At 46.3% G+C, this 17,134-nt stretch overlaps 2 protein-coding genes across 3 annotated transcripts; both read right to left on the bottom strand.

Moving 5' to 3' along the window:
- Nucleotides 1-1,871: 1,871 nt before the first annotated feature.
- On the bottom strand, nt 1,872-3,472 carry HOXB8 (homeobox B8; the record flags this gene model as incomplete). Of its 2 annotated transcripts, none has more annotated exons than XM_082331733.1 (2): nt 1,872-2,203; nt 3,052-3,472. In XM_082331733.1, the coding sequence occupies 2 exons, from the start codon at nt 3,470-3,472 to the stop codon at nt 1,896-1,898; spliced, it is 729 nt and encodes a 242-aa protein (XP_082187859.1). In that variant the 3' UTR covers nt 1,872-1,895. The 2 variants fall into 2 exon arrangements, with proteins under 2 accessions (XP_082187859.1, XP_082187860.1); XM_082331734.1 differs by having other exon boundaries at nt 1,872-2,200.
- An 8,913-nt stretch (nt 3,473-12,385) lies between these two features.
- On the bottom strand, nt 12,386-16,547 carry HOXB9 (homeobox B9; the record flags this gene model as incomplete). The annotated part of the gene is made up of 2 exons (XM_082331660.1): nt 12,386-12,621; nt 16,040-16,547. The coding sequence occupies 2 exons, from the start codon at nt 16,545-16,547 to the stop codon at nt 12,386-12,388; spliced, it is 744 nt and encodes a 247-aa protein (XP_082187786.1).
- Nucleotides 16,548-17,134: the final 587 nt, after the last annotated feature.

Genomic DNA, 17,134 nt, shown 5'->3' with positions numbered 1-17,134 from the left:
GCCCCCCCCCCCCCAAAAAAAAAAAAAAAAAAAGACAAATGTCTCATTGATACCTAATAGTTTCAGGGTTCTTTTTTCCCAAATGCCATTCAGCTCTATATCTAATTTATTCCAGTGCTACAGGCTTTGAGCTTCGTATTGAGCTGGCATTTGCTTTTCTTGTTGCGAGAAATAAAGAGCGCACAGCTCCCTTGTTCAGCGTGTCAGCGGTTCTGCGGGACTCAATTACGGTCAGAAGTAAAACCTTACCAGCTGGCTGATTTGCTTTCTGCTGCAGAAGCAGAGACACCTTCCAAAATGCGATCTGCCTCGATTTTTTTCAAGGGGGGGGGGGGGGGTTAGAAAGAAAGAAAGTCTTACAGGCAGGAGAAGCGGCCCAGACAATGGGGATGTGCATCCAGGGGCTGTGCTGTTTTGCTGGTTGTGCTGCGGGGGCCGCGCAGCTCCGCGCTCGGCCGCGGCCGCGCAGGGCGGCTCGGCAGGCGGAGGAGCAGAAAGCAGCAGCTCAGCTGCGCGACTGGCGGTTTTTTTCTTTTTTCTTTTTTCTTTTTTTTTTTTTTTGCAGCGAGATGAGTGGGAGGGAAGGCAGGGGGACCCAGAGCTGGGCTTCGTCTTGCGGGGACAGCGGGGTGGGCGAGGAGAGAGGCAGAAAGGAGGAAAGAGAAAGGGGCGGGGGGGGAACCAAACCAAAACAAGAGACGTTACCTTCAGGAAGGATTTCCACACAGCCTCCCGACCTGTCACCACCCGGGAACTGCTAGGAACAACAACAAGAGCAGAAGCCATGGCAGTTGCCCCGTCCCCCTCCCCTTCCCCGCGGCTCCCCGGCAGCGGCTCCCCGGCCCCGGCCCCGGCCCGGCCGCCGCCCGGCCCGCCAGCATCGCTCCAGGCAGGGGCGGCTTTGATGGCCAGGGCTGCAGCTCCCACACAATTGACTTTTATTTCCTTTCTATCAAAGTGGTCCTGGAGGAAATGGAGCAGGGTAAAAGAATGATGTCACGGAATTCTCGCTTGTAAACTTTATTGTAACTTTCTTCCGCCGCTTCCAGGTTTAGACAATAGAACAAAGTGATGAAAGAACAACAAAATATATCATTAGTTCCCCCAATAAAGTAATTCACGTATACAGTATACATTCTTTTTCACAGTTAACCTAAAGATCACTTTACAACTTGCTTCACTGTGCGCATGCTAACTAAAGGAGAGAAAAACGCTTTTTTTCTTGTCTTTTTTTTTTCTTTTTTTCCCTTTTTTTGAAAGAGACATTCAAAAATTGTAAACAAAAAAAAAAAAAAAAAAAAAGAAAATCCCGAACCAAAGAAAAGAACAGAAGTAAGGAAAGCAAAGAGAGAAGGAGAGAGAGAAAGAGAGAGATAACTATAGCATAAATAGGCAGTTTCATGTTGTTGGGATGTTTGTTTCAATAGCTACCTCCAGTACGTACAGATAAACCACAACAAAAAAGGTGGAAACTAAAAAAAAAAGTGCACAAATGTAATTTCACGTAACTCCTATAGCATTGAAAGCTATGTTAACCAACCCACCCCCCAGGAAAGAAGAGAGAGACAGAGAGAAAGACAGAGAGAGAGAGAAAATTTCACAGTCATGTTTTACATAAGCTATTGCGTTACACTACCACTAGTTAATAACTGGCAAAAGGCAGGAGAGACCTCCCGATCACTTTTGCATACTGTTCATTGTATCAAAGGATAATCAGGAAAGTGGTGCTTACAGCTATATTGTTTTACAGCAATAAAAGGGTTTTTTTTTTCCTTTCTCTTTTCTATGCATTGTTGGTTTTTTCCCACCCCTCCCTTACACTAACTGCCATTAACGTGGGGCTCAGGGGCTCTGCCACCCCAGCAGCGCTTGCCTTTCAGTCCTTAAAAATCCTTTTATTTCTTGTCCGCCTTCTGTGCTTCCCCTTCCTCGTCCACCTCCTGGGCTCTTTCCATTTTCTGTTTTTCCAGTTCTTCCTGCTCGCATTTGCTGCTGGGAAACTTGTCTTTGTTGTTTTCCTTTTTCCATTTCATCCTCCTGTTCTGGAACCAGATTTTGACCTGCCTTTCTGTCAATCCCAGGGCATGCGAGACCTCGATCCTCCGTTTGCGGGTCAGGTAGGGATTAAATAGAAATTCCTTCTCCAGTTCCAGCGTCTGGTAGCGGCTGTAGGTTTGCCTCCCCCTCCTCCGTCCAGCGGCTGCTGGGGAATTGCAAAGGTTGGGTGGAAGAGGGGAAGAAGAGAAGGAGGTTGAAAGATACATAAACCAGGCTCGGGGATGGGCACACAGGGGCTCACACCCGCTCACACCCGCTCACACCCGCGCACACCCGCGCACACCCGCGCACAACCGCGCACAACCGCGCACACACCCGCACACACCCGCACAGGCGCGGGAGGGGGAGGAAGAAAGGACTCGCAGGAGCAAAGGCAGGAAGCAAAGAGGGAGAGGGAAAGGCTCCTGTGGAATATTATCAAAGGGAAGATGGTTATAAAGGAAAGGGGTGATGGTGGCAGGGGAGGGGGGGGTCACCCACCAGCCCACTCCGAGCAGCCCAGCTAAAGCCTGCACTTGCACACTTATTATTACCCGAAGCACAACAACAACAGCAGCAGCAGCAGCAGCAGCGGACTCCGGCTCTTTGGGATCCCGGGGAAAGAAAAGAAAGAAAGAAAGAAAAAAAAAAAAAAAAAAAAGAGCTGCAGCCCGGGGAGAGCAAGCAGCACCGCCGAAATCCCAAATCAAACGCAAAACAAAAATGAGGGGGCTTTTTAAGGCTATAAAAGTGCCATAAACTTTAAGGACGCGTCCTTCCACAGAAAGCCCGGCTCGCTCAGCCCCCAGAAGAAAAGGTCTCCTTCAGGGTAATTAAACTATAAAGCAATTTACAAGTGCAAAAGTTTACCCCCATAAAGCAGTAAAATACAGTCACCGGGGAAGAAAAAGGGAGCGAAAGAAAGCAAGCAAGCAAGAGGGGCAGAAAGAAAGCAGAGGGCTACTTTATGGGCTCAGGAGCTGCCTCCTCGCTGTCCTTTCCATCTCGCCTCACCTTGCGGTCGCATCCAGGGGAAAAGCTGGGTCGGAGAAGGGCTCTGCTCCGAGCTCTCCGCCTCCTCTCCAAGGCCGCTGGCAGCAAGCTTGCAGTCCGTGTACTGCACCAAGTCCGACTCCTGGGCGCTGAAGAGGCTCTGCCTTTGCAAGGGGTCGTAGCCATAGAAGTTGCTGGGGTCCCCATGGCACGCCACGGCGCAGGGATTCTGTTGGTAAGGGGAGCTGGAGAGTGAGGATGCTCCGTGGTAAAACTCCTGGATTTGGGTCGGATGCTGGAAGGTGCCCCCCGTGCTGGGTCCGTACACCACCGTGGGTCTGCCCCCAAGATCCTGAGCGAACCCACAGTCATAGTAATTGGGACGCAAGGAGTCCCCGGTTTTGTATTTGGAGAAGAGTGAGTTGACAAAATAAGAGCTCATTTTAATTTAAATAAGAATATTTGTTTGGAGGAGGAAGAAAAGGCAAAAAAAAAAAAAAAAAAAAAAAAAAAAAAGAAGCCAACCAAACCAGACCACGGGAATCTATTAGCAAAAAAAGAAAGCGCTAAGATGCTAAGCAACGACAGTTTGTGATTTCCAGGAATATAAAAGGAGGATATAATCAAAACTCTAAGCCTGCATGATATTGAATTCTTTCCTCCCCCCCACCCCTAAAAAAAAAAAAAAATCGCCACTTAAAGAGTTCTCGCTTTACATTTCCAAGAAGAGATGCCAGTTCATAAACAGTTTTCAGTGATTTACTTCAGCGCAAATGAGTTGTTTCATATTTTGCAGTGTCTTTTCATGATCATTTGCATCTATTACCAAAACCTCATCCTATTGGCTTCTCCTTACTCCACACGGACTCTGCACCGCATGATTGTGAAAGGAAGAGTGTGAGAGAATAAAGAAGGAAAAGCAAGCGAGGGGGAGCGAGAGAGGGAGAGGGAGCGAGCGAGAGAGAGAGAGGGAGCGAGAGGGGAAGGGAGAAGGAGGTGGGGTGAATATACGGATTAAATATGTTTAACTACCTACATTAATGAGATATCGCTCGCCTCACAACAAATCACATACCTAGACCACCCAAAAGATTGATTTTTGGGGAGTGTTGGAAAATTAAAGAGAAGCGCTCGCAGTCGTTAATTTCAAAATTTTAACGAGGCAGTTTTAGCCTTTTTAAATGTCAGGGTCGCTTTGGAAAACTGTAAAAGAACACGATTTAATTGCTACCAGTTTTAAAAGGTCCTATAAATGTAATTGGTATTTTAATACAAGTTATCAAATCATACAGCTTCTTACCCTAAACATATTTTAAAACAAACGAGGTAGTCATATTTAACATTTTAATGATCAATTTCCTTATTATTGATAAAGGTTTAACTATCACATGAAGGGAATTGCATTTGTAATAGCCCCAAAAAAGGCTGTAAACTGTTTAACAAACTATAAAACGCCATAAAGCCGGGGATGTTGTTGTTGTTTATACCGCACTACATAAAAGCCGTTAGGATTTTACGAGTTCGTTCCTCTACTGCTATAAACCAGAGGTTTCGATTGGACCCGTCCGCATTACAGCGAGATGTTGAGGTGTCAATATTGAATTAAAATGATTATAGTTTTTCATATATAACATTGACTTTTTGTGTCTCTCCCGCAGCCCCCTCCCTGCCTCCTCCCCCGCCGAGGACTTGTTCAAGATGTGGTCGGGGATGATTGCGAACTAAAAGTATTGTGTGGCTTATCACACCCCGAGCAGAGCCTTTACGGCCGGGAACTGATGGCTGTGCCCTCCCTCACCCCCTCCTCAATAACTTCAACAACAAAAAAAAAAATTTTTTTTTTGGTGATACTTGTGATGAAAACTGGGGAGCAGAGGGGGTGGGGTGAAGGAGAGAGGAGAGAGGCTTTCTATTTTATTGGCATTTGGTAACAACGAGGCAAACTTACCCCTAAGATGCCAACGCTGCAATTTTCCACCATCTAAACACACAGGGGGTAGATTTTGAAATTCATTTATCGCAGTCAGCAAATATTACCGAGACGTATTTCAGCTAATAACGACCCAAACCCGCCCAGCTCCGCCGCTGCCCCAGCCTGCCTGACACCCCCGGCGCCCCTCCGAGCCCCTCGCAATGCCACCTATATTTTCCAGTCCTTCCATAGGAGTTCAAGACACCCTTTTAAACCTCTTTTTTTTTTTTTTTTTTTTTTTTCCTTTGCCCCGGGTAGATTTCTGCTGCCTCCCATTGCATCCGTCTGCGCGGTTTTGACGCGAGAAAGGTGAATTAAAGAGGGTTTCACTCGTGCCTGCCTGCAACCGAGGGAAAATTTTCCACCTCCACACCATGGAAAAGAGGAAAAAGTTGAAATGTTTCGGTTAGTCTGTCTTGCCAGGGCTTTGGTAAAAAAATACTTGAATTAAAATTGGCAGTGGGGATAGGCGGGGAATTGAGACAGACAGACAGAAAGAGAGAAAGAAAGAAAGAAAGAAAACAAAGATAGTAACGGAATAAAACTTTAAAACCACCCTTAGAGATATAATTTAAGTAAATACGTTTCCTTTATTTTGTGTAGGGATCATTTCAGTCGAGCCTAAGAGCCTTTTCAAGTAATTATTGTTGTTGGAGTACTTGCAGTGGTATAATTAAGGCTTTTTTCCCCCCTAAAAGACAAGTTAACATTTTATTTTTCTCAACACTTTTATTGTCGATTGAGCAGATTTTGGTTTCCTCTTTGAACATAAAACCCCAGAAATGGTGCACAGAAGTAAATAGAGCTTCGCAGCCTGGCGTGGGGATGCTCGATGCCGGAATTTTCAAGAAAGGAAAAAAAAAAAAAAAAAAAAAAATCGACTAAAGTATTTTTAGAAAAGAAGCTCTCTTCTTCTGTGTGTATTTGGAGGGGTACTCCCATCTATTCAAGTTCGTCAAGTAAAAAATAGCAGGAATTCCCGTTCGTCCGTGGACCCCAAGAAGGCGGGAGTGAAGTTGTTCTTGGAAGTTAACATTTTTATCAAGTGCAGGAGGATTTTATGGTCATGATGTGATGGTAACTCACCAATGCACCAGAAATCAATGGCTGATCTTAAATCATTCGTATACTGTACTCAGATTCCTGATGAAAGGAAAATGTTTCTATTATAAGAAAAAACAAGTGGGGATGTGTGTGAGTGTGCTTGCCTGTGTGTGTCTGCGAGAGAGAAGATAATTTATAAATACCCAGCGGAGGAAAGATTTATTAGGAATTCACAAGGAAAAAAAAGAGAACCCCAAACCCTTTCCTAGGTAAACCTTAACTTTCCACTACTCTGCATTTTACTGAATGCACAAGGGCAGGATTTTTCTTTATTTTCCCCATCTATTTCTGTTTACATTTGTATTTCATTTTAGAGCATTTAGGCAGAGTCTTGAGATGCTTAAACTTTGCTTCTCAAAGCAGCATATTGCGTCCCGCTCTGTTGTGTGCATCCGTTTAATTTGTTACGTTCTTCCCCAGAAGGCTGCGTACCGGGCAGCGCGCGCGTTCTCTGGTGTAACTTCGGAGAAACATTTATTCAGAAAATACCTATTTAGAACAATTTGAAAGAAATCCCATATTGAAATTCTTGCCACCATTCCTTTCTATGTTATTTGCAGCCGAAGGACTGGAGCGTCTGAGTAATTTTTGTCTTGTAATTTTGAAGAAACAAAGGCCAAAATAAAAGTGAACTAACGGAGTTAGAAGTTTACATTTTTGCTGCTACTGTATCAGTGGAATATTTACGCATACCACAAAACGTGGTAAGTTAACAGCGTTTTGGATTAATTTACTATTTTGTAGCATTTAAAAATATTTCCAAAGGTATTAAGTGAAGACCTCGGGCAAAGAGCAGTAGCATTACCAAAAGACGGAGCAAGTTTACCAAAAATCACCCGTTCAACTTCTGAAAAGCATATACTGGCTTTTTTTCGGCGATGGCTATGAACGTAAAACGTAGAAAATAAAGAGCTGAGAAAGCGCAGATCATCCTAACGGCTAAGGTAAAGAGCCAGGGGAAAATGTCCTGATTCTGTGTGCGCCTTTTTCCCCGAAATCTTTCAGCCACTCTCTTTTCCAGTCCCGCAAACGTAAATCTTCGGTTTGGAGATAATTGCGCTGTCCTCCCACCTCCACCCGAACCAGCGGAAGACAAAACCCGATGGTATTTTTCTCCCCTTTAAATGAACATTTAAAATAGATGCGTGTCCCACCTCTCACCGCATCCCAGCACAGAGCTTCCAGCTTAACTCTCTTTTTTTTGTTGTTGTTTTCCCAGCCTCACATAATTTACCCTCGCAGGGAAAAAATAGACGTAACCTATAAAATCGGCAAAATAGCGATAATTAACCCTATATTTTATGCCTCGGGATTATTCATGCTCGCCAGCGAGCAGCCCGGTTGCTGCCGCTAATGAAGTCAAGGTGTTACGCGGGGCCCCGCGGCCGAGCGCGGGAGACGCGCGTCCAGCGTGGAGCAAGGGCGCCACCTCGCGGCGCGGCGCGGCGCCGCAGCCTGGGCCGGGGGGCGCGCAGGGAGGGGGGAGATTTCCTTCGGGGAGAGGGGGGGAAGCAGAAAAAGGGGAGGGGGGGGGGACCCCGCTCGGACCTGGGGAAATAAAACCGGGGGAAAGCGAGGGGAGGGAGAAAAAAAAAAAGGGAGAAAAAGGAAAATGGAGTTGTTCCTCCTCCGCGCTGAAGTTTTACGCGGGGAAAGCTCCACCATCCAGTCGCTCTACCCGGCAATAAAAGAGGGAAAATGGGTTTGCTTTTGAAAACCACTATTGTTTCAAATTCCGAGACTAAACAATTGGTCATTCTGCTCTGGAGGGGGAAGGCCAGAGCTGTAAACCGATAAAGAGCTTCCCAAGCCCAGACGTCTCGCCAGAACTTCGAGTGTGTGAGTGCGGGGGTGCCTCTGTGTGTGTGTGTGTTGTTGTTGTTGTTGCGTGCATGGCTCAGCATTCTGGCAGCCTGGAATTGCTTTAAAGGAAAAAGAAAAAAAAAAAAAAAAAAAAAGAAGGAGGAAAAAAAAAAAAAAAGAACAAAGGGAAGCATCCAGAGCGCTGGATTTTCACGGCATCTGCAAGAGAAGAATAAATTAGCAAAAGTCCCTCCCCACCTTTTCTCTCCATCCCCCCCCCCCCTTATTTTTTAACTACCCCCTCCCTTAAGGAAAAAAAAAAAAAAAATAAAAGAGGGGAACTTTGTATGTGAGTGAAGCAGAAACAAGAGCATTTACACGTTGGGTTTCCCCACATTCCCAAGTCGTTGTAGTAATTTAGGAGTTCCTGAAAGTTTTCTTGCACTGTTTGCTTTACAGCCGTTTAGTTCCTTAACCTTCAGAAATTTATACCCTATAAAGTTTTATAGCGGTCATATTCTTTTATTGCAGCACACTGCACTGAATTTTCCTTTTTTTTATGACAAGTTACTTCCCTTTCTCTCTCTTCCCTCAGTAAGCTCCAAATATCTTTCTTCTTCTTTTGTTTTCTTTTCAGAGCTGCCCCAAAGAAAGGATTTTTTTTAAGAAGTGAAATATTGCCCTTTAGAGCGCCCATTATGTTAAAAATTAGTGGAAAGAGATTCTCGGTTATATTTCTCACTACCTGCTTCCTGCAGGGCTGAGCAGGTCTTAGGGTTTGTTTGTTTTTTAAATATAGAGATAGAAACACTTTCCAAGCGCTTGTATTTCTTCATGAGCAATAAAACGTCAAACGAATTTAGAGACGGAATTATAGGAACCACTCATTGAGCCCTTGGAAAAAGGAACCGCGTGTCAAATCCGAGGCGATGCCAAGCGGGGAAAGCGGGGTGGGGTTTCCCACTGTTTGTTTTGGGTTTCTAATTTTTCTTTAGCAACGTTTTCCTTGGGCGGTAGGGGAATAAACCGAGGAAAGTCAAATAAAGCCAGTCCGCTCCGCGCCTCGACTCCTGCTCCCCTAAGGCTGCTGCGGGAATGTAGAGATTAAACCCTCCAAAACAAACAGAAAAACAAGCAAACAAACCAAAACCCAAGCAACCACCGGTAAATGTAACCAGAGATTAACGATCTCCAATTTAAAAAATCAAACAATTTTAAAAAAATTTAGAAGGGCAGCAAGCTTGCATGGGACCGAGTAAGCACTTGCTGCACCGGAGGGGAATTGTTTCCATTTGTCTCTGGACTTTTTTTTTTTAACCTAAGCAAAAATTGATTCTTATAATACACTTAACGAGCCACTAAAGAACGCAGGAAAGCCCAATGAAAATATTTCTGAAATTTTAGATGAAGCAGTATAACACAATGACATATAGGTGCTGTTGTTCTAAAATCGATTTTTATTCTGGAGCATTAAACATCTCTGGAAAATACATCCTGCTGATGCTACAGAAGACAGTTTTTCCAACATTTTTAAAGTAAGCATATTTCCTAATAAAATGAACTAACATTTTAAATTCTATTTAAAAAGAACCTTATATTGTCGTCTTAAAAATATCCGCTCTTTACCACAGTTCTAAGGAAAGTGAAAAATGTTTCTAAATTCTAGTGGCCGATGGGTTGCAAACATCAATTAAGTCACGGGTACGCTTCTGAAAAATATAGCAATGAGGATTTAGGCAAGTCCGTACTCAGTCCGAGATACGAGGAATATATCGATTCAGCATGAAGCAGATTTGAAATTCATCCATCCTTGAGAAGAATCAAACAAAACTGAAAAATTTGACTGCCCAGCTTAAACACAGCTAAATCATCTTTCTTGAAACCACCATCTTTTTTTTTTTTTTTTTAATAAATCCGGATTTAGAGAAATGATCCTGCTGCCACCAACTTTCTTTCCTCAGCTCAAAATGTCTCCGAAACTGCTTTTCTTAACTGAGTTTCGAGGAAGGGGATGAGGGGCTTCGACACAGGGTGAAGTTTGGTAACATCTAACTCCCTCCGGCAACAGAACAGTTAAATTTTGAAGCCCCCAAGGAGCTACTTCGTGGTGGAAAGTTTTACATGAGAAAGTCTAGGCATTAAAAAAAAAACACAACACAGCTTTCTGAGGAATGGTCTTAAACGCTTAAGGTCTGGTTTCTTGCCGAGTGGAAGATTTTTTCTTTTCCCCCTTTCAAGAGGAATTGAAGCGGTGGAAATTTCAGTGCACCGAGGGGCAGCTACTTGATTCTTATCTCTGGATCATGGGGGGGCGGGGGGGGGAGGGAAAAAAAAAAAAAAAAAAAAAGAAGCAGGAACACTTTCCAAAACCGCAAATCTGCCTATCGCTTCTTCCCAGAGCAATCTCTGTTCAGCAGATAAAAGTGGTCCCACAAAAGCTAACGCTAAGGCTACACAAGTGAGTCGCTTCTGAAATCAGATTTGCACTGGTTCGTTCAGATATACAGCAGAAATAAATTTCTTTTCTCTATTTTTTTCCCCACCCTATTAAAACAAGCCACCTTACACTCGCCTTGTTCCTAGAAAGCCTCCTGGCAGCTAAATATACAAATTCGCACACGAAGAAAACGAGAGAGGTTTATTTCGATATTTTCCATCCACTATCAACTGCAGAACTCTTCGCATACTTAAAAAGCCACAGTAGAAACAGAAAACGAGCTTCAACGTTCACAGAAACACAACCACGAACACAGTTTACAATACCCACCATATACTCAACTGGTACTAACCCCCCCCGCCCCCCCCCCCGCCCCCCTTCCCAAAACAAAGTTAAGTCTTACAGAGATAAAGGGAAACCGGTCCCGCACGGGCGGGTTGGAGAAAGCTCCCGCGGATCTGTCAGATGAGAAATCAGCTCCGGCCGGCACGGCATGGGACCAGCGAGGTCTATATTTGTGACTCTAACGGCTTCTTCGGGATGAGGATGAGGAGGGGGGGGCAGCGCGGAGCCGCCGCCTCCCCCGGTGCCACCCGCGGGCCCAGGCTCCTTCCCCGGGGAGGCGGCGGGCCCCGGCCCCGGCGTGGCACCGGGCCCCGGAGGGAGGCGGGTGGCAGTGGGAAAACACGCCGGGAGCTCGCTTCAGGCGAGAAAAAAACCACCCCACCCCACCCGAACCCCAGCGACATTCAAGTATTAAAAGCATCTCAGCAAACAGGAGGGGGAAGAAATACACACAGGCTAGGGTTGGCACTTTATCTCTGCAACAGCCTACTGCTTTAGGAAAAGTCAATTCACAATAAATTATAAATATGCTAGCACTAAGAACACAACCTTCCCCTCCCTTACAGCTCTACTAAGGTAGTTTTTTAACTAGAAAATCCCATTCTTCCTCTCCTCTAAAAGTTAGGAATAAGTTGGCAGGGGTTCTTCCGCCCCTTTTTCTCCTAAATAATTTACAATGCGGCTCTGAGAGTGCCCCCCACACACTCTCTCGCCTCCCTCCCCGGCTTTTCTCCTCTTCCAAGTGACCCAGTATAAAATTACCAGATGAGGAGGTTTGCCTGTAAAGATCCTACTACACTTTCAGGTCAAAGTCACATATCTGCCATGGCACGATTCAAATAAAAAATCCCGTATAATAAAACAAACTGGGGGGGGGAGGGAGGGAAAAAAAAAAAGGGGGGAAAAGAAAAGCAAGGCAGCGCGGTTGGGAGTTGGGCTGTCATTAACCGACTGCCCCGGTATAAAGTTGGCGAATTGAAAATGATTTGTTGGGTGCAATTAAACGCAAGTCTTACGAATGTGTCTGTCTTGCAGTAGTTTAATTAAATCGTCTGGTTCCTTGGCCACCTCAACGTGTGAGTGTGGGTGTGTGAGTGGGTGTGGGTGTGTGTGAGTGTGAGTGTGGGTGTGTGTGAGTGTGTGTGGGTGTGTGTGGGTGTGTGTGGGTGTGCGCCGGGGTGTTGTGAGTGTTGGAGAATCTTTGTCCTTACGTGGCTAAAGAAAGACAGCGAGGTTTGGTGGGGGCTTGGGCCAGGGCTGGTTGTGGCCAGTTGGGTTTGCCGTCTTGCTTTCCATGGACAAAATGCAAGCAGGGAAAGCTGCTGCTCAGACAGGAGCTGTGTCTGTGTTACACTGTGGGGAGAAGAAAAGAGAAAGCAAACAAAACAAAACAAAAAAAAAAATAGAAAAAGAAAACAAGAGAATAGAAACAAAACCCAGCGTGTGTCCCCAAAAAGGAGCTGCAGTTTTGGCTAAGTTGCCTCCGATGTGGCAATGCTAAGAAGATAAAAAAGAAGAATAAGCAACATCTCGCATGCAAAGGTGGAGCTGGGAAACGGGGAGGTTTTCCCCGCGCGTTTGGGGGATGTGGCAGCACTGCGGGGGTTGCGCGGCCGCGGAGGCTGGGAGCTGGGGGGAAGGGGGGATGCTGCTTTTCTGTTTGGGGTTTTGTTTTTGTTTTGTTTTTTTTTTTTTCATTCTTTGCCCTGTTCCTTGTTCATTTTCTTCATTTTCATCCTTCGGTTCTGAAACCAGATTTTGACTTGTCTCTCACTCAGGTTGAGGAGTCTGGCCACTTCGTGTCTACGGTCCCTCGTCAGGTACATATTGAATAAAAACTCCTTCTCTAGTTCCAGGGTCTGGTATTTGGTGTAAGGGCATCGTTTTTTCCTGGAGGAACGGGCGTGAAGCCAGCTGGCAGCTGGGTTGGCTGAAAGAAAAGCAGCGAGATCAATACGATGCAGCTTGAGTGTTTCTCAGAAGGTTTTAATCATGCCATCAAATATTAAGATTATACATACGCATATGCACGCCCGGGTGAAAAATGCTCCCTGCCGTAGGAGTGAGCAGCAGAGGCCGGATGAAAACCCTCGGGGATGGTCAGGGCCGGCACAGGCTGCCGGGGGGGCCCGATCCCGAAAGAGGGGCGCACGCCCCCCCTCCCTCCCGAGCGGGGGGGGCCGGGAGCCGCGGACACGCGGGGCTGCGCTGCCTGCACGCCCAGGCTCGTGTCCGTGCACCCCCGTGCCGGCGGGCACACGCGGGGCCGTGCGGGCACACGCGGGGCCGTGCACAGCCGCGGGCCCCGCACACCCGTGCCTGGGCGCACACGCGTGTTTGGGCGCACACGTGGCGGAGCTCCCCCCGCTTTCCCCCGGGCCCATCTCTGCCAGGTAAACCCCCGCAGGCACTTACAGATTTGCATAACGCCCATCTGCACGTTACGCACGCTATATACAAAGAAACCGGGGCAAAAATTATATATATTACATTTTTTTTTTCAGCTGTGTTTTCCCACGTGCCTACAGATTCGCTCCTGCAGCCACACCGCGCAGGCAAAGAGCAGGGAGAGGGGGGCTGGAGAAACCTCGCGTAAATCCTGCCTATTTTTTTGCTATGTGGCAAGAAACGGTCTCGATACAATAAACATCCTCTGAGGGCTGGGTGGACGCTGCTGCCGGAGATCTGGACAGTGTTACCCGGAGACATGGACATTTGCAGGGCTGCAAATGCAGCCAAAAATAAATAAGAGGCTGCTCGTCAGCCTCGCGTGTGGGAGAAGTTACGTGGGAATCTTTTGCAAAAAGGACGTTGCAGGCATTAGCATCGTGGGGGGCTGGGGGGGGGGAGAAAGCAACGTTTGGGGAGCAGAAACCACCCCCAGGCACGATGGTGGTGAAGGTCGCACCCGAAGGTGAAGTGGGCTTAGGGTAAATAATAGAGCATTGGCTAATCACATGCAAATATTAGCTGACCGTTGGGTAACTGAGAGGCGGGAAAGAGTAAAACGAAGGGTTATAGGCAGACCACGTATTTCTATTTTATTTCCTTTGCCTCCTCTGAAATTATGACTGAAGCCATAAACCTTTACACCAATTAAATGGACCATTATAAATATATACATACACACACGCGCGCGCCATCAGAACGTTTCCTCTACGTAAAATGAAATATATTGAATATTTTTAAAAAATAATCCGGTTAATCTTCCCCTGTAAGTACTGCCTCTTACAAATTTGCACGGCTATTTCCTTAATGTAATTGACTTGATCTAATATGCAGAATTAAATATTAAAGAGGAAGAAAGCTGTTAATAATTGATACTGTTAATCCTGCTCCCCATCCTTTAATGGCAATGGAGGGCTCTGCTTCATAACGGATTTTTATTCGGTTTGGTTTTATTTTTCGGTCATATCTTGGGTCGTTAAAATAGAAGATATTTTAAACGCCAGCGGTGCTTTATCTATTCACCATACACACATCCCCAAACAGGAAAGCGAATGGGAAGAGGTCCTGGCACATCTTTTCTTTAAAATCCAGCAAATAAATTAACAGAGCCCTGTGCCATACACAGGGCGGAGATTCATTATTGCGAAATACTTTCAAAAATTGAAAGAGTCAGGGAAATCGGTGGGAGTACTTTCTGCAAAACAGCTTCGTCTTCCAGCCCTGGCAGCCTCTCAACATCAGCCCAAATTAAACTATTATTTAAAACAAAATATGCATCGTAACCACATGCCATAGAAACCACACAGCAGCCTCCTCGCGCGGGTCCCTGCACTTACTTATAACTTAATAACATTTTCTTGGACAAGATTTTTATATATTCAATTTCAGGGACATTGAGCACAGAACCTGGATATTTAATTCTCTCAAATCATTCACCTCACGGTTGCAGTTTGTTCTGGATCTCTGCCCAGTACAATAGAATAGGACTTTCTTTTTGTGTGTGTGTGAGTGTGTGTGTGTGCCTGTGTGTCTGCGCGCAAGTTAAATGATAGGAAAAAAAAAAAAAAAGTCGCGGTAACATCCTGCACAAGGAGGGGAGGAAACCGTGAGGGGCGAGAAGATACTGTGGTTTTAATCGTAGGGTTGCAATGGCAATCTCTGTTCCAACGGAGGGGCAAAAATAGAAGTTAATTCAAGGGGAAGAAGGGCTGTGGGAGTGCGTCCTGCACAGGCTCCGAGGAGCTGTACCCCCGGCGGGGGCCGCTCCTCTGCCAGCCGGGGAAACTCCGGCTTTCGCGGCGCGGTGCTCACCGCGGGGGCGAAGCCAAGTTTCTCCCTCTGCCTCCTGCTCGGGCTTCGGCTCCCCTTCACCTTCCAGATGGCAACCAGGTACCGACCGGAGCGGCAGGAGGTGGAGATACCGAGTCTTTCTTACTCAGACGCCACCGCATTATTGTTATTAGCATTATTATAATAATTATTAGCATTATTATTAATAATGGTATTATTAATAGCATTATTGACAGTATTATTAAATATTTTCAAGGCGAATGATTTTTTTCCTATATTTCAGGGGAAAAACAGACAAGCCTCCTCGCGGAAAAAGCACATGCTGAAGTTTAACTGTTTCCCCAATCTGGCTACATTACAAATAAAAGCTAATTAAGTTGGAAGCACCCCCCCCCTCCTTTTTTTTTTTTTTTTTTTTTTTTCACTGGGAAGGAGCGTGGCTTTGAAATATTCATACCCCGCACCGTTGCATTTAATAAACAAGCAATTAAAAAACCCCAAATAAACAAACAAACAGGAGGAATAATGAGAACAAAAAGGCAGCAGCACCACAGACCCGAGAGGAGCGGCGGAGGGAGCGAGCCCGTCCCCGCCTCCGCCGGGCTCCGCCGGCGCGGCGGGCACGGCGAAGCCCCCGCTGCTCTTTCCGTCCCCCACGTGAACTTTTCCTCCGTAATTTCGCCTCTTTCCCCCCTTCTTCTCCTTCTCCCCCCCTGCTCCCCTTTCCCGGCCTCGCTCCCCGACATCTCCCGGCTCCCCCCGTCCCTCCCCGTCCCCGCCGCCCGCACCCGCGCAGATTTACTCCCGCTTACTACAGTGGTCTCTGCTGCCGGAGCCAGAGCTCTGTAGGAAAGAGGATGACTCGCTCCAGCTTTTGTCCGCTCTGGACTCTGTTTAAGCTCAGAGACGACGCTCATTTTTATTTTTATTTTTATTTACCGGCAGAGACAATGCCACCCCTCTCCCCTCCCCACCTCTCCCCTTAGGTTGGCATCAGCAAGCTGAGACTTTTCTTTAAGCCCTGATTTTAAACTTTACGCAGCATTGTCCCCTTTTATTGCACCTCCTCCAGCTTTTATACTGTTTACTTCCTCACTTTTATAACTTACTTTGATCTGTCCTGTCTTTGTCTTCGCTTCCTTCACAAACTTTATTGTCCTCGAAGCTGGGCCTTTGATTGGAAACGATCCCTTCCCTTGCAGCAGAAGTTTCTAAATTGTACTCCTGTGTTCCCTGTTTATGGACATCCCCGGGACGGCCCAGCAGCGGCTCTGCCTTAACAGAGCCCTGCCCGGGGAGGTTCTCTGCTCTGGGCACTGGATCCAGCCAGCTCCGTAGATACCTGCTATCAGATGGGACGCTTTGATGTTGAATATATGGATGGTAGACGGCAGGAAGGGTACCAGAAGAATGTGGATTCAAAGGAGTCCAGGAGGCGCTGAAAACTGGAGGTTTTGGCTGAAAACTACAGGAGGGGAATTCTAGATGCTCATTGTGCCCAGCTTGCCTGGAACTTGTATATTGCCCAGATGAAAATTTAGCTGAAGGCGAGTCTTCGCTTTCATGACTTATAATGGAGTCGACATAATAATTGCTAAGAGTCCCAGAAATGGACATTCTCAGACATCATACAAAGCACGGTTCAATGAAGGGAAAAAAATATATAGGACAGAGATCTAGATTTGTACTCTACCCCCTTCTCCAACTTCCCAGCCAACAAAGTACAGTTGGGCTGCTGTGTTGTGAGCTCCCAGCAAAATGATTGGTCAAACTTTTTTCGTGTGCCTGATAAAGCGTCAGTCTCGGCGTAAATCAATCGAAGCCGAGGGGGCTGCGCTGCGCTGTCATCCGCCCTTGCATTCCATATCAAGGATGGATTGTTTTATGTTTATGCAATGTTGCAAAACGTCAGGAGTTTCGAAAAGGCACCAAACGGGCAGAGCTGGGGCTCATATCCCTTCCCAGATTTGCTCCTGAAATATTGGGGGGGGGGGGGGGCGGGGGGGGGGCGGATTTTTTTTATTTTTTTTTTTTTAAAGAAAGATGCTGATGTGCTCGCTTTGCCTTTAATAACCATCACGGGGGAATAGAGATAAAAGCTATTCTTTGCCACTCGGGCTCCAGAGTGCGATAGCAAAAAAACGGAGAATAAGTACAACCCCACCGCCCCCCCGGCCGTGATTTCATGTACATACGTACGTGTG

The sequence above is a fragment of the Platalea leucorodia genome (assembly GCF_965183815.1).
Source record: "Platalea leucorodia genome assembly, chromosome: 22".
Classification (NCBI taxonomy): Eukaryota; Metazoa; Chordata; class Aves; order Pelecaniformes; family Threskiornithidae; genus Platalea; species Platalea leucorodia.
This window is presented reverse-complemented; position numbering and strand designations above follow the sequence as displayed.